General features: G+C 36.1%; 1 protein-coding gene across 3 annotated transcripts; it reads left to right on the top strand.

The window, feature by feature from the left end:
* Positions 1-8,706: 8,706 nt before the first annotated feature.
* Positions 8,707-22,253, top strand: LOC110457488 (beta-hexosaminidase subunit beta-like). 3 transcript variants are annotated; one of them, XM_021508790.1, is made up of 17 exons: positions 8,707-9,268; positions 10,088-10,250; positions 10,763-11,239; positions 11,562-11,671; positions 13,006-13,116; positions 13,635-13,736; positions 14,580-14,685; positions 15,423-15,630; positions 16,645-16,800; positions 17,497-17,559; positions 17,783-17,854; positions 18,103-18,193; positions 18,309-18,468; positions 19,391-19,484; positions 20,301-20,405; positions 20,671-20,872; positions 21,589-22,253. In XM_021508790.1, exons 2-17 carry the CDS (start codon positions 10,103-10,105, stop codon positions 21,673-21,675), a joined length of 2,292 nt encoding a protein of 763 aa, XP_021364465.1. In that variant the 5' UTR covers positions 8,707-9,268; positions 10,088-10,102; the 3' UTR covers positions 21,676-22,253. The 3 variants fall into 3 exon arrangements, with proteins under 3 accessions (XP_021364465.1, XP_021364463.1, XP_021364464.1); XM_021508788.1 differs by having other exon boundaries at positions 8,707-9,372; XM_021508789.1 differs by lacking the exon at positions 17,497-17,559 and having other exon boundaries at positions 8,707-9,372.
* The last annotated feature ends 1,559 nt before the right edge of the window (positions 22,254-23,812 follow it).

The raw sequence follows: 23,812 nt of genomic DNA, 5'->3' as shown, positions 1-23,812 counted from the left end.
AGCCAATATCTTTCTCAATTCCATGGGGAGCAATACTGCCGGTGCTGCCATTTCGGCGCTCACGGCCAGCATTCAACAATTCTAGCACTGCCCAACCACGTACTCATTTACAGCTGAGTAGACTGGAACAAGCGGGGTCAAGGATACAACACAGTGCCGTGCCGTGACACGAACCCGCAACCTTCCGTCACGTGCCCGGCGTCCTCCCACTAGACCACCGTGCCTCCATTACACTTGCGAATATTGATTTTGTAAGTGAGGGAGTGAATAGTTTCTATGCAAAAAAACCCGAAATACATTATCAAGAACCCTGCTATTGCGATGTGGATTTTTCGCTGAGCGATACATTGGTCTTTTAATCTTTTTACCTCGAATCATGATACGGTAATAATTCAAGTCATACTGACTTAAAAAAACGTGATAACAGAGTACCCTGAAGTTTCTCTGGTAGGAAACTGTGGATATGTAATGTATTGAACGCATCTTACCAGAAAGAAAAAATACGAATGCCTTAAGAACGACGCTGTATAAAAATAAGGAATCACCTCTCACTGTTCTTGATACTGTACCAGGGGAGATAAGGCTTATGTTTCACATACAATCATTACACATTCATGTAATTTCGGGGCGTTATAGTCAAGCATTGTTTATTGTATCTAAAACATTTCTATTGTGTTTGAAAGTTAAACATCAAGGTCTCGTGTTAACAAAACCGTTTTCATGATCATGCATATATTGTGTGCTCAAACCAACTTCATTTTATATACGTATCTCATGGAATTCCTGTGATACGGTCAAAAGGTAACATTTAAATATTGAAAACTGTATTTGTCTATACAAATCATCGAAAACATATGAATTTATATATTTTTTCCACCTGAACAAGAAACAGGGCCTGAGCATAGAATCATAGTTTGACTATGTGTACAATTTATGGATTTTACAATACCTCTCGACAGGTGTATTTTGATCAACCCTCCTTTGATTAATACACAAGTACATATCTCTCGCCGCTTTATTATTTGAGTAGTTCCATCGTATTACCCGCGGACAATCTTTTAACAATTTTCTAATTTTCATCGTGCGGTATGCAAACAAAAGTTACAGTATTGTGACACAAAGTCGAACAATTTTGCTTGAAGCGGGTTATAGAAAAAACAAAAACATCGTGTCTCATTGTAATAGCCTTTTAACTTTAACGGCCGTCACTAATGGCTCATTAACTATTCATGTCTGCAAGATGGTTTGGTTTTAGTTTTAATAGGATGTTCGTCCTATTAACAGTCCATTTTTGGAAAGAAATATAAAGTGGTTGGCAAGCCTATTTATAGCTGCATTGACGATTCCCTAATGGACGAAATGGCGATATGATGAAGTGAAAAATATTCGTTGGCTTTCTGCAATCAATTTACTACACTTTTGATAGGTCCTGTATTGCTTCCCATTTCTATAATATTATCTTATTCCGGTGGAAATTTTATTAATTTATTTCATATGTTTTTGCATTGATACTTTGCATTAATCAAACACGGATATCACCCAATATTCCTTATCCCTGGTCTCAGGCTCGCCGATATCCAGCATATCCACACCATGTTCCAAATTTAGATCCGGATGTTTCATTTCGAAAACCATCCATTGATACTTATTTTTTGGGTATCTTATATATCATGCTACCTAAAGACATGATATGCAACATAAAAATTGAGAATATTTGTTGCGACCTCGGTCTATATCAATCTATCAGGTTAACAAAACAACGTATACTTTTGTTTGTTTGTTTGTTTGATTTGTTTAACGTCCTATTAACAGCTAAGGTCATTTAAGGACGGCCTCCCCTGTGTGCAAGATGCATGCGTGTAGTGTATGTGTGTGTGTATTTTGGGAGGCTGCGATATGTTCGTGTTTGTCTCCTTGTGATAGCGCGGAACTGATGCCGACTTTATAGTGCTACCTCACTGAGACATACTGCCGAAGACACCCAGCAGGACGCCCCACCCGGTCACATTATACTGACAACGGGCGAACCAGTCGTCCCACTCCTAATTTGCTGAGCGTTAAGCAGGAGTAGACAACGTATACACCTCGACAAAAGTTCATAAATGATCAATATATTATAGGCACACAAAGTAACAGATTATCATTCTGTATTCAGTCCATCTTACAAAACTTTAAATGCAAGAATCAAAGTATAGATAAGGGTTGATGAACTTTCATTTCTAAAATCAATGTATAGGTCAGGATTTTTTCATTAACCTAGTTTTGATTTGGTATGTTTTGTAATAAAAAATGAGGCCGAGATATATTCTGAAATCGCTCCTCAAGTCAAGAATTTTGTACTCGGCTAAATGTTATAGTAATTTAGTAAGAAATATTGTACTCAGCTCGAAGTAATCGTCATCAAGTGGAAAAATGTTGCACCCAGTTCGAAAACACAGTCATCATATCGTAAATTGTTGTACTGAGATCGATAAGATAGTCACCAAGTCGAGATATCTTGTACTCAACTCCAAATCGTAGTCATCAAATCTAGATCTAGAAACCTTGTACTCAGCACAACGCAATAGTCATTAAATCGAGAAAGTCGAGAAGTATTGTAATCGGCTAATTATTATTTAGTCGAGAAGTATTGCACTCGGTTCAATTTCATAGTCATCAAATCGAGAACTGCCACGTTTGATAAAACAAACATCAAGCCAAGAAATGTTTTATTTCAGGATATTGTATTGCATAGGTCTTATTACTTGTACAACAGGAATTTGACGACAGACAAAGCGTTAGAAGTCCCTCTGCTTAGAAGAATATCAAAATCGCAAAATGTCGCAAAATGTTGTTGCTGACGAGTTAGAATAAACAACAACATTGCTCAGTTTAATTGTCTGTTGCACTTTGTCGCCTGGCGCTATAATATAATGGGACATGGATTATTCACTTCTGCAAGATGTTTTATTAAGGTTGGTAAGCCTATTTATAGCTCTATCGGCGTGTCTGTACTTATTGACCTTACTTTGTATTTTAATGAACAACGTAAAATTCTATTTCTAATTACGTAGATTGCCAAACAATAACTAATTCATAAAAGGTGCGATTTTGTATAAACATTGTTTATATCGGTCTTTTAAGTCTGAATACATTATTAGCTATTTAAGTATTTAACGCTGTGGATGCATTGTCGATTTTGAGTTCTTTAATTGTCTTACAAGCCACTTGCTATGGTGTTAGTTGCAATATATTTGTAGAACGGTAAAATTGACAAATACACAACAAGAGAACACCTAAGTAACAGCAAAATCGTAATCCGATTTCGGGAATTGAGAAAAAAAAATAGCGCAAAATAGGAAGACTCTCGAAAAGTACAAGAAAAATAAGACCAGGTGTTTCGGAAAGGCAAGCGTCGTCTGCTTCAAAGACAACGTCCGCCAGGTAAATACATGTAAAATATTAAATAAGTTTGGTTTGGTTTATCCTAGTAGGCCTCGAACCCGCGACCCAGTAATGGGGTGTTCTAGATTTGTTCTCAGTTCCCCCACTTTTTAGAGAACAAAGAAAAGTGTTGGTATAGGAAGACAATCGCAAACCAATTATAGTCTGTTTCATACTTATAAATACCCAACAGGTAACTTACCTGTGTGAAAGTTACCCGTCTGACTTGTAGCTTTTCTGTGTATGTGCTATGTTAGGTAGCTCCAGTGATGGAGAACTAGTGATCGTAGACGGTCATACGCCTTAACCACTCGGCTACTGTGGCCCAATAATGGGGGGCTAGTGATCGTAGACGGTCATACGCCTTGACCGCTCGGCTACTGTGGCCCAATAATGGAGGGCTGGTGATCGTAGACGGTCATACGCCTTGACCACTCGGCTACTGTTGCCTAATAATGGAGGGCTAGTGATCGTAGACGGTCACACGCCTTAACCACTCGGCTACGGTGGCCCAATAATGGAGGGCTAGTGATCGTAGACGGCCATACGCCTTGACCACTCGGCTACTGTGGCCTAATAATGGAGGGCTAGTGATCGTAGACGGTCACACGCCTTAACCACTCGGCTACTGTGGCCCAATAATGGAGGGCTAGTGATCGTAGACGGTCGCACGCCTTAACCACTCGGCTACCGTGGCCCAATAATGGAGGGCTAGTGATCGTAGACGGTCACACGCCTTAACCACTCGGCTATTGTGGCCCAATAATGGAGGGCTAGTCATCGTAGCTATATATAAAGACGGTCACACGCCTTAACCACTCGGCTACGGTGGCCCAATAATGGAGGGCTAGTGATCGTAGACGGTCACACGCCTTAACCACTCGGCTACTGTGGCACTTTTCCGGTTGGTTACACGTGCACGCCCCCGTATTCTCTTGTTGTGTAAAATGGCATGATTACAATGTAATGAAGCCTCGGGAAATCAATGCTATCCCAACAAACTGAAACTCCCATTTGCACTATTCTGCATTTGAATGCACGTAAATATACACATTAAAAGACAGTATAACGACACCGTTGTTAATATTTCAGACCTTTTAGAAAGATATTTAATTTTCTTTCAAAAGTCAGGTCATAGAATCTTTATTAATTGTTGTTGTTGTTGTTGTTGTTGTCCCACTGCAAGTAAACACTAAAGAGTTCCACTGTAGTTTTTTATGCATACAGTTACCTCCCCTTAAATTCGCTTGGCTCTAACAGTAGTGCGACTTGGCCACGCTATTTTCATTTACCAAGTAGCTCAGTGGGAAAGAGCGACAGTATCAGGATAGGTGGTTCAGCGTTCGAATCCCATTCTAACCTCGTTGCATTGGTCCAAAGCGTTTGATTTTTTTTTACTTTTAAAAGGCGTCTGACATTCCGCTACCACTAGCCCTCCACCGCTGGGGCACGGGTTCAAGACCTACGTGGGGCAGTCGCCAGGTACTTCCCGCAGGTCGGTGTTTTTTCTTTCTCCGGGAACTCCGGCTTTCCTCCACCACCAAAACCTGGCACGTCCTTAAATGACAACAGCTGTTAACAGGACGTAAAACACAAACAAACAAACTAAAGCTTCGTCTTAATTATTTTTCTGTAGAAAAATCCGCATGTTATGGTTTTCTATTTATAAATATTTCATTAAAGCTTTACCTCGTGTCAGAACAATGTTTCCAATGCATTGTTTAAATTTTGGCAGTGGAACGGGGATCCTTAAACAACAAGATTTTGTGACATACAATGCATTCAACATCAACAATAAAAGCTGTTGGATTCACGCTCAGGTTCATTTTAAGACACTTTGTTTGGATTTAGTGAATTTCTCTCCGCTGTATGGACTTTCCGTCGGTAATAGTTGCTAAGGTATTTTTAAGTTGAATACCCCTTATACTATTTTGATATAATGATGTTATGTTGTAAAAAATCGTAGATGGGATACAGTACTGTTATCCTGACATTGGATGCAGAGCGGTGTACTTTACCCAAAGACTGTGTAATGTTTAAACATACAGCGGAACTATCCTGATTTTTTTAAGTATTTAACGGGGAGTTAGTTCCCTTATTCCGCCAAATATCGATTCATGTTCGACATCTATGTAAAGGCGAAGTTTATCAGAGTATTTAACAAACGGACCATCCAACACAAGAAATAATTTAAGTAAGATTTGTACCGACGTTTCAAAAGTAGTTTAGACAATTTGAATTTCAAACCTTTTGGTCCCTAGCATCATCAACGAGTCCTCGAAGGAAGAAACAGCTGTATAATGCAGCGTTACTCATTTCTACAAACCAAATTTTAAGGTGAAATCTCCTCTGTGTGTGTTATATTTATCTCTCAAGATATAAGCTGGTGGACTCTGCTGATGTATTTCGTATTCCCCGAGGTTTGCTGTAACTTTGATTGCCACAGTTATCTATTTCCAGATTATTTAATTTAACTTTACCAGTATTTCTCCAAAGTTTGAAATTCATGAATTATTGGTTTAACGCACCTGCCCCTTTGTTTCAGCAGTACTTTAGAAAATTTGGATTTCCAACTTTTTTGTCCCTAGTAAATTCGATGAGTTCTAGAAGGACGAAACAGCTGTAACTCATTTTTAGCGTACTGTCCCACGGCACGGTAGTCTAGTGGTAGGACGCCGGGCTCGTGACCGAAGGGCTGCGGGTTCGAGTCACGGCACGGCACTTTGTTGTATCTTTGAGCAAGACACTTTACTCCGCTTGTTCCAGTCTACTCAGCTGTAAATGAGTACGTGGTTGGGCAGTGCTAGAATTGTTGAATGCTAGCTGTTTGCGCCGTAATGGCAGCTCCGGCTGTATGCTCCCCAGGGAGTTGAGAAAGGAATCGGCTGGTTGCAAAGGCCCTATAACCACGGATAATAATTAGGTGAACCGCTTTGAGACGACCTTCGAACAAAGTTGTGATAAAGCGGTATATAAGAACATCGAATTAGCTAATACCAAATTTTAAAGTGCAATCACCGGTCTGTGTGTCACGTTCATTCTTGAAAGAAACAGATCATGCAGACTCGAAATATTATGTCATTATGTCACTATTTATTACCACAATATTAACGTTCCTACTGCGAATTGGAAGGTTCACAATCCTGAAATTATATCAATGAAGAATAAATAAAATACACCCTCTGTATTCCGTACCGTTTAAGAGGTGAACACTATTTAGGAACTTCTCGATTGTTTTCTTGTTGGTCTCATGACAGCTACGCAACTACTATGACATAATTTCTAAACGTGTCAAATATAAATGCGTGTATTTGCTGTTAATATCACTTCATATTTAGTCATCAGCAAGTTGTAAAAACTGCACAATTTGTTTGCCTAGTTACATTTGTTTGACGTCTTAAAACAGTTTACCTATTTTTGTCCCATTCATATCTCATAAAAATGACATAAATTTAGCACTTAAAATATAAACATGGATTTTAAATATTTCATACTAGAAGAGGCCATTTTTGTATTGCTTCATTACAAGACATGTGTGACCGCAAACTTACTGTAATGATACTGAGTAAATATAATAATATTTTTAATGTATTACATTAAAATTGATTTCAAATGAGAAATAACGTACTTATTAAAATGTTGGTAATTCCATATATATAAAATAAATGTCCGTATACTATATATATAGATGTAAAACAGTACAAAGTTTATATCAAATGTCAAATTTGTCCAACCTAACGTTTATAACGTATCTAGTCACGGAGTTCCCTTAACGTGTTGTGAATAAATCCCAGACAAAATGTTTCCTCACTTTTTTGCGTTGCCTATATTAAACTCCTTTGTATTTAACTCCAACCTTGCAAGCAGAGGTAAAAAAATAAAAAGATTTCATATATGAATAACTTAAATTGTAACATACAAAACACATGGATTCACGAGAAGACCGCACCTACTTTACAACATTTGTCGGCGGCTTGAGAAGACATTTAAAAGATTAGGTTTCCAGGTGTAATGAACCCATTGTAGCCTTTTGAGCTTTAACAAACGGAGTCAGTGAGATAAATAACGGTTCACTGCGGGCTTTATTACAGAGTACCCGACTACTACTCCCGTCGGTAATATATCAGTTTATTTGTAAATCATAGCACACTCGTGGAAATGTTTATTACCCTCTTATAACACTTCAAAATGTATAATCAATAAAATCTATTTTGTCTGTTTGATTTAGTAAATAAAATGTGAATACAATTTGTTGATGATTGTTTTCGTATAACAATAATTTTGCATCCATAAAAAAATGTATGTTTATAATTTTAAATTTGAATCTTCAAAGAGTGATAAATGTAAGGACTTAAGATGCTTTTGGGTCCTGGTTCGCCCTTTGGCAGTATAATGTGACCGGGTGGGGCGTCCTGCTGGGTGTCTTCGGCAGCATGTTTCAGTGAGGTAGCACTGTAAAGTCGGCATCAGTTCCGCGCTATCACAAGGAGACAAACACGAACATATCGCAGCCTGCCAAAACACACACGCATACACTACACGCATGCATCTTGCACTCAGTGGAGGCCGTCCTTAAATGACCATAGCTGTTGATAGGATGTTAAACAATACTAAACCAAACCAAACTAAACCAAACCAACATGTTTCGGTCTGCTATGCTGGGCCATCATCAGGACATCATCAACGACATCCTAAGGGACATAACTTAGATTTATTAGGTAAGGCGTATTTTAGTTTAGTGAGTCCAGCGATGTCTGTAAATAGCTCTAATCATTGAGATATGCCGATGGCAACTTATATTCCGTCTTTGCATATTGCAGATTTATCTTCTCTTGTGAGCAGGTATTGATTTTTACGTCACTGGTTTGTGAGAGTAACGTCATCAATTTTTGAGAAAACGACGTAATTTTTTCACACAAACCAATGACGTAACAATCAATACCTGCTCACAAGGGAAGATAACTCTGCAATATGCAAAGACGGAATAGCGCATTATGATTTGTTTTCTTGCAAAGCTGTGTCGTACAAGTGGATCACTGACAAGGAAGTTGATTAACCAATATGACTTTGCTTTGGCCTATATGTGTACAAGACGTTTAAAATGACAAACGCGTTAATTACCTTGAGTTACCTCGTCTTACAATAGGAAAGGTATATATATATATAAATTGAATAAACTCCATTGGCTGAACAAAAACAATCCGTTGTATTACACCTCTAAAGGGATATATTAACCTGAATTGCGTAGAGTTTATTTTATGTTTGAGGGACAGAAGAGAAAAATGTTTTGAAACTTGATATATATTTCCATATCTGGTGAGAGCTATCAGCGCGTCTCTGACACGAATCACCCAAATGTTGTATCACAGCGAGATCCATAAGATTATCTTTGAAACAGATCACCCAGACAAGGTCACGGTCTGAACTATCAGAGTGTCAAAGAAACAGTTCATCCGGACTCAAGATATTTTGTGTCGCCACGAAGAGCACTAAATAGCTTTGCTCAAGACACAAACAGGTCATCTTGGCTTTGGGTACTCTGTGTCCAAGGAAAGACAAGCCAAGTTACAGACCATGGAAACTTCGACATATCTCGTGTTGCCACAGACACCGTTCTAGTGACACGTCATCGTTACCTCGAGATATATGATGTTTAAAAAAGACGAATTTCAGCAACAGACCAAGGATATTTCGAGATAACTCGTGTGTCACCGTAGATGATTTGATGTGCTAAAGATGCTATTTTTGACTTTGGTACATCGTATAAAATACAGACTTCCGGAGAATTACGTCATCTACATCCGGGTACTTATGATGTGATATAACATAGTCTACGGGATAAAATGTAAGTGATAGTACATGTATGTATGCGTTTCTGTTCTCTGCAACCAAAAGCCTAGGGATCATATAAAGAGGTTTCTGAAAAGGAGAGGTAGGAGGTCAACACAGGTAAGCAAAACGAGGACTGATCATACATTTTGAGTTCTAAACATGATTTTACCAGATTTTCAGCGAGATGGATAAAATGTATGAGTTCCGCAAAATTCATATCATTTATCAGTGGTACAATGAACTGTTCTTTAGCTCAAAATCTGAGTTCATGAATTTGTCCCTAATTTAAATCTGTAATAATGTGTCCGTCTCTTAATTAAGGCGACATTTGCTAGTTATCATTTGAAATCTAAACCAGGACATATTTCAGTAATCTTTAAATCAGTTGTTGACATGTACATGCAAATGTCACGGGGTTTCAGGAACACACAGATCTACCTTAATTTGAATTGCAGTATAACCGACTAAATCTTCATATTTACGAACGTATATGCAGTCATGCTGTCCTCCGTTGCATCCTTGAAGTTATGAAGAAAAACATATTGGATTCAAATAATTTTCCTCTTTTAAAATGAAAAATCTTAGTTTTCAAACAGGAAGGAGATAATCTAGTAAAAAGATGCTGCTGTTTTTTTTTTGTCAAAATCCGAGAAAGTGGTACATTGACACGTAGCTAGTATAGTTTCGAAGGTAACAAGGATATTCGCAGCATTTCAATAATAAATGTCGTATCTGAAACAGGTATATACATTTGACGAGGCCCATATTTCTAAAAAAAAAACATGTATGTGTAAAACTTTCATTTACATTTTAGTTAATTTGATTATTACAGCGTGTTTCACGGACAATGATGTCCGTTGTTTTACGCCTGTCCGTGATGTGGTGCCTGCTGGACATCTGTCAGTCTGGCCCAGTATTCAGACCAGTGCCAGACCAGGGCTTTATTCTAAAAGCACTTGCAGAAGTTCGGCAGAGACGAGCGGCGATGATAAGTGGTATGAATTTACGATACAGTATCGTTTCGCAACATTTTGGCTCATTCCGTCAAAGCTCGGATTCCGAGCCTTGACGGAAATAACCGAGATGTTGTGATTTGTTATCGTATTGTATGACATCACATAATAACAAACTTAATATAATAAATGTTTGAAGTTGTAACGTTTGTTAAAATCAATCAACCAGTTGCTAAAACAATAAAATAATTTGGAGACATTCCATGAAGTCTATCTAACGTTGGAATAAACAGTTCGCATAATTCATTTTGATATTATTATTAATCAATCAAAAGTCATTGGTCGACGCATTACATATATGATGTGCCTTTGTCAGAACAAATTGGCTGAATTAATACGACATGTCTTCGATATTTTGGTTTGTGCTCCGATAAATTAAACAAAATATATTCCAATGTTTTCATATGAAATATTTATTCTAATTTCCTTTTTCTTTGTCACCAATTTAAAAAAAATCTAATATTACATGTAAACGGGATATCTTTATTTTTAAGATGATGGTAATGGAGAATATATAAAATGGAAACAGCTTGATGGAAGTTTTGGTGTGGAGTTTGCCTGGGGAAGTACTAGATCACATATCAAACGTGCTCTGCGGTCAACTCAGGGGGAACCGTGGCCCAAACCACAGGTTTACAAAACTCGGGAAACCATATTCACACTTAACCCCACCCACTTTAAAATCAACGTTGACCAAAATATCAAAAGTGACGTCATAAGCGAAGCTATAAATAGATACAACCGGACTGTATTTGAGAATGCTATACAAATTACAGAGGAAAACTTTAGAAACGCTCCAAAATCAGAAGTAAACAAGGAAATGCAATATGAAAGGGACGAACTGGGATTTATTAATGCTGATCGCATCCGGGCTCTTACCATACAGGTTAATTTCACATGTGACGTCACTAAATCAAACCGGACCAATGTCTCATGTGATATATACCCATCGTTGACCTCAGACGAGTCATGTGAGTAAACTGATATTATCCTTATTATAGTTTAATTGATTTGATAACTGAAGTATCTTAATATAAGTTGCGTTTGATTATATTTCTTTAATTTGTTTTACAGCTTTCCTGATTGATGCCATAGGTCATGCTTTGGTCAACATTTTCTTTGCTGTTGTTATATTTTTAATGCATGATCTTCAGTTTTGAGTTGAAATATAAAATGTTATGATATCAATTGTGTCGATAGGCACTTCATTGTTAAGGTCATCTTTTCTTTAGAAATGCGCTGACTGTTACCTCTCATTGTACAATAAGGTTAATGTCCGCCTTCATTTTGTAGACACACTGATCGTGAACTCCACGGGCATTTTCTTGAGTGCACAGGAGGTTTGGGGTGTGGTTCACGGCCTAGAGACATTCAGTCAGCTTGTGTTACAGTACAGAGATCAGGTAAATGACATGAACTCCTGACATGATGCGTTATCTGTTTATTTGGCGTGATGCAGTTTGTTATTATTTGACGTGATGCACTGTGATATTTTCTTATTTAACAAAAAACTAAAGTGTTTTCATTGTTTGTTTGACGTGATGTACTGTGTTTTTATTTGACGTGATGCACTCTGCTATCTGTTTAATTGACGTTAACTATTATGTTTTCATTGTTTGTTTGACGTTAACTATTATGTTTTCATTGTTTGTTTGACGTGATGCACTGTGTTTTTGTTTGACGTGATGCACTGCGTTTTTATTTGACGTGATGCACTCTGCTATCTGTTTATTTGACGTTAACTATTATGTTTTCATTGTTTGTTTGACGTTAAGCCCTGTTTTATTGTTTGACGTGCTGCGCTGGTTTTTTATCATCTATGTGCTACAAATATAAAATGTATATGATACAATGTGTTTTTATTTTGCGTGATGCACTCAGTTTTTATTATCTGTGCTATCTGTTTATTTAATGTGACGCAGTGTATTTTTTATTGACGTGATGCACCGTGTTTTTATTTGGCGTGATGCCCTTTATGTAAACTTAGAAGTATGGTAATGATGTTTTAGCATAAGATGTGTTTATTAAACAAAAAATGGGTCATATATTATTCAGTGTGATATGCAGCGTTCAAACATTTGATGTGAAAAACACCTGTGTGAAGAAAGTGAGGTTCACACATTATGGCTTAATAATTTAATCTTGCTTGTAACAAGCATTTTCATTGGCTTAAAAAAATATGTTATCAGCCCATAACATAAATAAAATGACGTCGCCGTTTGTAACGTCGCTTTTGATTGGCTGATACAGCAGCGCAATAATTTCTAAGAGAAAAGAGTCCATCAATAAAAGTGGATTTCTACAGGGATTGTGTATAGTAGATTAAATTATAAGGATTAAGTTGAATATATTTTTCATGTTATGGAGCTATAACACAAAAAACCGAAATGTACTCTCATCAAAAACCGCTTCGCAGTTTATTTAGAGTACACTCCGGTTTTTTTGGGTTATATCTCTATAACATGAAAAATATATTCAACATAATCCTTAATTTTAAGAAATAAGAACCTATTTGAAACTTTCATGTGTCGATTCAAAAATCCAAAGGAAGTTAAATTTAACCCCTATACCATATGACCATTTTGTCCATTGGGGACTCATCAATGTTGCAATATGTGTTTTTTAACATATTCTGTTATCTAATAAACGAAGAATTTGAGACTTACAAATGAAGTTTTCTTTTTAAATGAATATTAATCTGCACAGCGATCCTTGCTTTCTGCTACCTTTGTTCCAGTTCTACATAAAAGAGACAATTATTGAAGATTTCCCCCGGTTTCCTCACAGAGGGGTTCTGATAGATTCGTCGCGCCATTACATCCAAAAGGAGGTCATATTAGACGTATTGGTAAATCTACTTTTTGTCTTCCTGTCATTTGGTTATATCATATTAATAATAGAAGATAAACGAAACGCTTTTCAAGTTATTTTTGCCATGATTGAACAACTGCAATATTTCGGCTTTCCCAAATACGAAACACTGAAATATAAAATACTATTTTAATAGCAATGTTCACAAGTAAATTGAATTTAAGACACATTATGTCAGTATGAAGCGTCGGGTTTATAATAATGATACTAAGTTTGACTAATGAGTTAAATCAATCATCAGCTTTATCTTATTATGAAATCAACTTGAAACATGTTGGGGCCGTGGAGGTCTATCTATCGAGTGGTTCAGGCGTCCGATAATCCAGATCACAGCCGGAGAGCAATGGGTCGCAGGTTTTCTTCAGGTACCCCGGTTTTCCTCCACCATCGAAACATGGCACGTCCTTCAATTACTATAGCTGTTAATAAAACGTAAAATACAAGCAAACCAAACTAATTGATACATGTTTAATCTGTAACATTTCGTTACAACAGGAAGGAATGGCGATGAACAAGATGAACGTTTTACACTGGCACCTCACGGATGAGCAGTCATTCTCTTACAAAAGTGACGCGTTTCCCGACTTCAGTCAAAAAGTAAGTGTCAACAGTGATTTAAAGTTTTCATATCCAGCCACAAGACATACAAATTATAAATCAGATAAGAAGAAAACAAACGTAAAATTTTAATGAGGTCAGGTTGAAGACAAAAATTATATCAAAATATAACAAACTGATAAATTAGAAAAAATCTGAAGTTAAGATTAGGGGTATCACAACATCAGATGTAATAGCGAAGGAGTGTTCCACTTGAGAGCTGTTTTTCTTAATATGCTTAATCGTAATTTCTGAAAAGGACGAAAAACTAAATGGTTTTAGGTTACCTTCTAAATCAAGATTCAGATCTCCCATTTTTATGCTGTGCATTTATAATTTCTAGATGGTTGAAAATGTGTGTATATGGCACTGGCTTTGTAGCTTTTATTATATTTTGTTATATTTTTTTGTCTTGTTTTTGCTTTATGTTGTTGTTATTTTTTTGTGACAATGATAATGATATATTTCAACTTCATGATACTCGTAACCCTGACAAGGGAATTATATACATAAATATAAGTAGTATATCAAAATTGACCTGATGATTATAATTATATGGCTTGAAAATTACTGAAATGCATGTACATTTTGTATGTACAAAACGAACAAAGAAGTTTTACAAGAGAGAAAAACCCCGCTTAATATGCAATAGCTGAGGTCATATGACTATATTTACACATACAAATGCAGTCAAAAGTGAATTTCATTTCGCAGCAAATCATTGAAATTAAAATTATTTTTCACAGTTTCCACTAATATTTATTTTAAGTATTTTAATATTGACAATGACGCAAAGCATTTAGATCAAAACTTGGATTAGAATTGCGGAATGTTTTATTGTAGGGTGCGTACCATCCAAATATGGTCTACACACGTGACGACATCAATGACGTCATTGCGCATGCTCGTCTAAGGGGCATCCGCGTCATACCAGAGTTTGATGTGCCAGGTAAGTTCATGTATCTGTATTTACTCTAGTAGCTACTTGCATACATAATATCAAACATAATAGTTTCCTTAATCTTAAATGTGGGACAACAACACTTTCTTTACAACTCCAAAATGCGCATGTCAGCATGATTGACGTCACAACAGGAAACGACTTCGGATATAATATGACGGCATGAACGTTGACCTGTGTTGTTTAGATTTCACGACTAACGTTGAAAAAGTGGAAAGGTCTATTAATATTAATTCATTGTGCCTAGAGTAGAAAAACAAACATTGTCTCAACTATATTATTTTCTGTACTGAATTGCAGATATGTAGCGTGCATGAAAGAGTCATTTTTCTCGCATTGAAACTTATTGTCTTTAAATCGACACTTCAATCAATTCAATAAGTGAAAAAAACCGCATTGAAAATGAGGCACAATTTCTAAATATTTTTAAATATTTTTGTTCCAATTGATATCCTTTCCCCCGGTTGAAAAATCCAACAGCGCGAAAATTGCCACTTTTTTCTGTGAGTATCATGGTTTTAATATCTCCGACCATTATGCTTTTTACGCTAATCGATATTTTGAAAGAAACTTGTGAGTTTGTTTCAGTGTATATAAGCATGCTCACAGTAGATCACTGATACTTACTCATTCCCGTGTACATGAACTGTACTATTGCTTCAGTGTGTTTGACTTAATGCTGATTAAGGCAATTGTCCTTTCTTACTCTTTTTCTGTGTTGATAGGTCACACCTACTCCTGGGGTCTCTCCTATCCGAAAATGTTAACCCAGTGTTACTTCAATAACATACCAGTGCCTGGATTTCTTGGACCGCTGGATCCCACAAACGAACACGTGTTCAAAATCTTGAGCAAACTGTTCGAGGAAGTCACCAGTGTATTTAAGGACCGATTTGTTCACCTAGGAGGAGACGAGGTTAATACCGAATGTTGGTAAGTGAAATCTTTCTCCCATCTTTTTGGACCCTAGCATCATTGACGAGTCCCATAAGGACGACACAGCTACATGTATATGGTGTAATGTAGTTCATGTTTTGGTAACTGTATATATTACTATATGTGCATCACATGTGTGTGTGTGTGTAACGTATATACGTTCATCCTTCGATGAACGAAACCAATATAAAACTTTAAGTTGATTGCTATAGTAACAGTGTTTCCAGAATTCAAAACTTTATGTAGATATATATATTCTATGTTAACATACCTCCGTGTTGCTTAAACACGGTCATTTATGTACAGAAATGCCGTTTTATAATTTCAAATGTTAACGTGCATGGAAAACTTGTCATCGTTATTGGTAAAGAACAGCATATACTTATGTTAGCCAGATTCTCGATATGTGTACGTGGTATTTTCCTGGATTGGACTAAACTTAACATGACGCAAGTCGTTGTTGAAGCAGAAAAAATGATAACCCTTCCGGAACGCCTGGTCTTATTTATCCTGCGCTCTTTCAAAGGTTACCTTGTAAATATCTCTTTCGCATTTTCACATTTTTTATAATTTCGTCAGTTTGATTAAACGGTTGTTGGTCACTTTGATATTCTACCGTTCTTTTCCAAATGACATTGGCAATTATCAAAATGTTTGGGATAATTTTCTTTATCGTGTTTTAATACTGTTAAATTTATATGTGGGAAAACTCAAAATAAGAATTTCCGATAAAGTGGTTTTACTCAGTAATTGTATTACAAAGTATTACTATTTTTTCTAACATGTTCAATAAATCGCTTTAAATGCCACTCGCATGAAAGCTCTTTCTTCAAGCAGTCACCATAGGCCGTGTTTTGTTAACTCGTAACAAAAAATTAAATGCTTTCATAATGTTTTTAGCATAGAAACTACTCACTTGTAAGCTCGTTCTCCACCAGTTGCCAAAAACAATAACTTGTTGACGTATATGTCTGCAATTAAAACAGTCTTTTTTGGTCGAATCTTCCTTAGGGCGTCAAATCCAAAAGTTGTGGAGCTGTTTCAGGCACTTTTCATCAAAGATAATCTTAGAACCCAATTAAGTCAATCTGGACCAAACCTGTTTACCAATATCACCACAAACATGACCGACAACGAGATATCAAACATGCTGCAAGACAAAATCATGTAAGTAGATTTTATTTTTGATTACGTTTTAATAAATGCATAAAGAACATCTATCAACGATTTTCTATAACTTTAAGGATTTTCGTATCAATGCGAATTTGTTTTGATATATCTGATTTTTTTCCCTGCATTATCTTTAATATATTATTTTCTGAAAAGAAAATATAGCTTGCCAACATTTAATAAGAAACAATCAAGTTGGGGGAAAAGACAACATTGAATATCTTAGACTAAAACTTAAAATGGTACTAGACAGGAACTCGAACCATTGACCTAAATAAACTAACTTGTACAGGTAGAAAGCACCAAGTCACGTTACAGTTATATCCTAGGGTTTTTTAGGAACAAGAAAATAATGAAATCCATCTTGTGTTTTGCTTGCAGTGGGACAGGGATCCTGAAATCTGAATGGAATGTTTGCTATTGTTATATTTTCAGATTATCTAAGGTACCTTAAATGTTTTAACGAACAGCGGCGACTTTCTGAAAGTGTTCTCAAGCTGCTGGTTCTTGTATTTCCACATAACTGATTGATGATGAATGCAATACTATTCTGAAATAGAACACTAGTTTAACGTTTTTTGTTTTGCTGTTTTCCAATGTTGTTTTGTTTTCTTTTTCCTTTTTCTTTTACCAATTTAATTGATATCATCGTTTAGAGGTTTTTATTCCCCCCCCCCCTTTTATTTTTTTTAGCTCAAATGACAATCAACATGAAGTTGACTATAGAATTCTCAAGGAAGTGCGGAGTATTATAAGGCAAGTTCAGAAGATATTTGGTTCACAATATATTCTGTAAAAGCAAAATAGTTTTGATTAATTATCATCAAGACAAATGTATAACTAAGTCGACGCTTTCACATAATAATGCAGAACATTTTCATGTCACAATAAAATATACCATTGTCTATTAACAAGAAAAGTTACTTAAGTCGGTTCATATATATCTTGAAAGTTCAACAACAAAACATTTTAATTTCAGAAAAATGCAGAAGAGTCCAAGCATGATGAAAGAAAATCTTCCGACGTACATTTGGGAATATTTTAACAACAGGTAAAACACATCGCATGTCAAAACTGACATTGATGATATTATCATAATACAATAGAGTTTACATGATATAACTTACTGACTTTTATTTAGTCATTAGCTCATTAGCGTTTACATTTAAATAAAAATGATGACGACGACGACGACGACGACGACGACGACGACGACGACGACGACGACGATGACGATGATGATGATGATGATGATGATGATGATGATGATGATGATGATGATGATCTCTTTCTCTACAGATTGAAGGAGAAATTGGATGCTATTGCACGTGATCGCAATTTAGGATTAGACGTAATTATGTGGCAGGATGGGATGAAACAGGGTGTCAACGTAAGTAATAGAACATGAAATTATCATCCAATCAGTATGTATCTTAAACAATAATTTTCATTTAAATTAAATAATGACATAAATAATTGGTTTGTGTGACTTCCCTATTTCCTAGATTCCTAAAGACACCATCATACAAGTGTGGACGTCAAAGAGCCATGAAATCGGCCCGATACTCCGAAAAGGGCACCGCATCATCTTTTCCACGTGCTGGTATTTAGACAGTTTTCGGAGAGGTGTTCATTGGCAAAACTTCTACAACTGTGAGCCAAACGGTACTTTTATTTTAACTGCATAAAAAAACAATATTATTAATTATGTTAAACAATGGGATGAACGGTAGGCTAGCCAAGAGAAACACTGACAAAAATATATTTATGAGAAAAAATAGAGAGCACGAAGATCGCATATTTCAGCTATTATTCGAAGATAAACCTTCAATAGATGATATCGCGACCAGTGGAACTCTTCAAATAGGAAGATATTTAACTGTACTCGCTGGGGCAACGGATATATAAACATCATGGCAGCGCCAAAACATTCAGATACGAATTTTCAAGAACTTCCATGTAATGAATTGGGTAATATTTTAAAGTCAAAAGGTATCAAATACTACAAATAAGAAAAAAGGGGGAGCTAGTACTAGAACACATATGATAGCATGCAGACATGTTAAATTGGCCAGATATTGAAAAAGAGGACGAAGCTAAAGCGTCACAGTTGTGACGGACCGTCAGCGGCGTACAGAGTATCGTGTGTAACCTTTATGCAAATGAAATATCAGAAGGCTTGTTTTGGACGAACAATTTGATTGGAATGTCATCACTACATGCATTTGATGTGACCTCTATTCTTGTGAGTTATTTGTGTTGGTTCAATACAGTGAAGGTGTGTCATTTTGTTTACACATGGCAGATTGTTTTGCCCCCGTATCCTCGCATTCTCACGCGAGACTTGTGCATTTTCCGGCAAGAACTCTTCGAAGGGGAGTAACTCGTGGATGGTCGCGATAACAAGTATTGAAACGTGTTTGGAAAAGTAGCTTGATCCTTTAAATTACTGAAGCAAGATACATGTATAATCTTAAGTATTTCACGAGATGCAAAATATGTATCCAAATTCAATAGAAAACAAAACAAAATATAAAGAAATCACACAAAAACTAAGCTAACATGTTTGATGGCTTGTTGTAAGCAGAGGTTGATGCAGAAGAAGGCACCCAAATCCTGGGAGGCGAGGCTTGTCTTTGGAGCGAATACATTAGTAGCGAGATGGTGTCAAGCATGCTATGGTATGTACCGATGGCGATAATTGGCATATCGGCTTGATTGTACTTCTGTAGGTGAGATACTCATTGAAGGAAATGGGCGTGTTCATGTTTAAATGTCTTACTGGATAGATAGTAGACGGTTGTCGGTCTTAATAATGTAGGGAAAAAATAAATGAATACAAATGGAAACTAACACCCAGTAAAACGAATCCCCTTTCCTTTGACCATTGTTTATTGTACTCTTCACATGTTATAACTATGTATATTAATATTCACTGTCATGATGAAATCGCCTTCATTGTGGAGGATGAAAAACTGCGGGGAATATTTCCCGGTATGCAATCATCTTAGATAACCTTATTTCGTATATTCAGTTTAGCTTGTAACTTGTAGCTTAGCTTTTTTTATAATTTTATTTTTTTTTATTTATATTTTTATTCAGTTTTTCAAAACATGGCAATGTTTGAGAGACTATAACATACTTCACAGTACACTCATCCTAATCATTCCATACACATTTCATGTTAACCATACTCAATTCGTATACCCAGTTATCTAAGTATTGGGTCTGTAGAGAAGATTAGTGTTACTGATCGTGTGTACCATCATATTCATTTCAAACATTTCATATTGTATTGTTTTGTTGATATCAATATTTCCAAAATAAAATATTCTCAATCATTTATAAACATTTTGACATAATTGAAGTTAATGTTGAGGGATATCCTCTTTCAAGCTGGCTTTTAATATACTCTTTCTATCAAAACAAATCATGACACTTCGATTTAGTAATTTGTTTTAATATGACTGTTTTGATCGTTTTCTTGGTCTGTGTAGGCCACGTGGCTCAGCGGTAGCAGAGAAGTTATGGAGCAGCAGGAAGCCTAGAGCTCTACTTGATGTTTCCAGGAGGCTGTCAGAGCATCGGTGTCGTATGCTGAGGTATTTAATAAACACTATGACAGTGGCAAAAAAATGAATCAAGTTAATTCAAGGAATATTATCATATTAAAATCACATCAGATAATACTCTATATTTATCGTTTTCTTTGTGTGCAAACCACTTCCTGAGAATTGGTGATATCGATACAGAAAATAATGAACTTGAAATATGTCATAATACAACGGCCTCTCCAATGCCAATGAAACAATTATAAAACATTTTTTCGGTGTTTGCATATACTTAATAACTTACCAAATGTTACAGACGCGGCCTAGATGTAGGATATGCCAATGGGCCCGAGTATTGTGTCAGAAAGAAAACTTCCAGAACTGTCCAGTCGACACAGCATACAGATAAATTAACACTGAATTTGGCGAAAGACGAAATCGAATATTTGATAGAGAAATTGAGACAACCTAGGATTTCATCTAACGTGTCATACGTTTCTGCCGTTGCAGATTATACGGTAAGTATGAAATAAACCGCATGTGGAATAGATTTACCTGCAACAGATAGTGTGATCTTTCCATTTATCATAGGATATTGGGACATGCAAGGAAGTGACCGTAAGAGATGATACGGTAATTATGTAAATGAAAACAAATGCTACACGTGTCAAACATATTTTTATTGACAAAGATACAACAGTAAATATGAAATATTTGCAATCGCCCTAGTTTCAAATGCTCGAGATCTCAGAGTGAGTTTTCTGATCAGTGATATATTTCGTCATTAGAGAAACTACGGTAGTTATGGAAGTGACGGTTAAAAATCTTACGGGAAGTGTGTAAGTGACAACCGTGAACAACTGTAATGATATTCAATTGAACCCATCAGAGATACTTTGGTAAGTAAGAGATACCGTAAGAGACTAGTTATATTTGCGTTTTTAACCACCAGGGAAGGTGCAATATGCACATTGCATTGAGTTATCGTTCGAGCCCTTAGTAAGGCACCTTTAACGGTTTTCATATAGCGTTTAGCGTTATAGAGTTTTTCGTGTTGATTACTATATTTCGGGCATAACTATAATTTAATTGATCGCGATGTCAATAGCTTAGCGCCCTTTTATGTAATATTGCTTACTTAATAAATATGATAATAATATTTCTGGTCGATAACTCACTTCATACGTACTTCCGGTCCTAAATTGTAATGGTTTTTTTTCATTCTATGTTCCAGTCGATCCATTTGACAAGTCTTTTCCTGTCTATAATAGGAGTCCTAGCACTCACGTTAATGATGGTCTGTAGGAAACAACGACGCTAACGGAAATTGCATTAAATCTGCCAGGATGCATGATATATACCTTTGATTTGAACATTTGAAATGCACTGGTGCTAAAAATAAATATGTTGAACCAGCATGATTTTACGTTATGCCTTACCAGTGCGTTCACCGAATGCACTGTAGTATGTGTGTAATATATACCGACAATAGACTTGTAAAGAAAATAGCATTAAGATTTTTTAAACGACATGCATCTTTATGAAAAAAGCAATGCACGTTTTACTCAGCAATATAGCTAAATATATCATTCTCTGGCTCAACCATGAAATATTGATCAAAGATATTTCACGACGTCCATATTTGAATTTTTAAAATACACAAACATATTTCAATCACAGTTTAATGACAGAAACTCATGAGTAAATATAAAACAAATACCCTCAATTAGTTTTAGTAAAATGTATGACACATCGGCAATGGTCTTTCATGAATGTTTTATTTGCGAAAGACTTGTATTCAACATGGTATTTGAACTGAATGAGAACATAGTCACTTTGCCAACTCGGCTTTGCAATAGAAAATATTCATTTTGGTGAAAAAATATTTTAAAAATAACATATATGCTTCGAAACAGTGTTTTGGAGCTTCGACAAAATGCAAAATATCAAAACACTGATAGAAGTATGAACACAGGTTCTTCAAAAAGTCATTTCATAAGTACAGCTTATAAACATTTGTGAAAAAGTACATTAGAATCAAAATTGTGTTTATTATGAAACGCGTCACAACTCAAAAGATGTAACGTTGGCCACCAAGGTTACGACAAACCTTGGAGACTAAATAAATACACCAACAAAGTCTACAAACTTAACACACATACGCAGGTGATAACCCCTTTAACATTTGGTAATAGATAGATAAAGCCTAAATTGAATTACACTGCATCATACAGCTGTTTCGACCTCTTAACACTCATCAGTGATGTTAAGGACCAAAAACCGCGAGGCAGAGATGTGGCTGTGCAGTGTTATGGAGAATATTATGTGAAAACAGGATGAAGTGAAAAATATATGTTTGTTGTGAATAAAATCGTTAAAATGATTGAGTTTCTGGTTGACAAAATCATTTCTGAGCTCGTCCGCAAGATATGCAAGCAGACTGTTAGCATTCAGTGCCATTTTTTTTTTCTTTTTGATTTTAAGCCAATGTAAAATATCTGCATATTACAGCCCTTAAATGTATGAAAATGTCATGTTTTGTTCTTGTTTTAATTGTTTCTTACAATTGAGACGATACATTGATATCCATTCATATGCTTTTATTCGACTTGCATCAGTTGTTATCTTTAATTCAAAAGTTGTGTTCCCATGTTCTAACCGAAACGGGGGATATTAATTTGGGTTTGTCCGTCCGTCAGTCTGTCAGTCTGTCTGTCTGTCACGCTTCGTTTCCGTGCAATAACTGCCACAAATGCTAACCGATTTTCTTCAAACTTGGTTACAGGTTTAAATGCCTTAAGGGATCGACCAAGTTTAAATTTGATGACCACTTTCAGGAGACTTTATTTGGCGGAGTTATGGCTCCTTGAATAACGAAAAACGTCATTATCTGCCGTTTCCGATCATTAACTGCATCAAATGCTAACCGATTTTCTTCAAACTTGGTACCAGGGTTAAATGAATTAAGGGCTCGACCGAGTTTGATGACCACGTTCAGCAGACTTTATTTGGCGGAGTAATGGCCCCTTGATTAACGAAAACCGTCAGTATCTACAGTTTCCGCTTAATAACTCTAGCAAATATTAGCCAAATTCCTTCAAACTTGATAACAATGTGTGTGTTCCTCTGTCTTTCCATCCATCTCGGACACTCTTTGTTTTTTGTTTGATAATTGCTGTAGATATACATTTCAAGTTTCAAGCTTTACATTATGTCTCAACAGCACGATACTCACATGTTTAAACCTAACATCAATAATGTTTACCTATAATATGTCCTGCAAGCGGGGGATATACATTCAACGTATTTGCTTGTTATATCTGTCATTAAGCATCAACCAAATTGGGTAGATAAAAAATGGCTAGTTAATAAACACATATGACTTGTGCAATCACTGAGAGAAACGCTACCATAGAACTAGACGATAAGACAAACTGGTGAAGGAAAAATTCGTGATA

The sequence above is a fragment of the Mizuhopecten yessoensis genome, unplaced genomic scaffold (genome assembly GCF_002113885.1).
Source record: "Mizuhopecten yessoensis strain PY_sf001 unplaced genomic scaffold, ASM211388v2 scaffold9157, whole genome shotgun sequence".
Classification (NCBI taxonomy): domain Eukaryota; kingdom Metazoa; phylum Mollusca; class Bivalvia; order Pectinida; family Pectinidae; genus Mizuhopecten; species Mizuhopecten yessoensis.
Note: the sequence above shows the minus strand (reverse complement) of the source record. Positions and strands in the feature narration are given on the sequence as shown.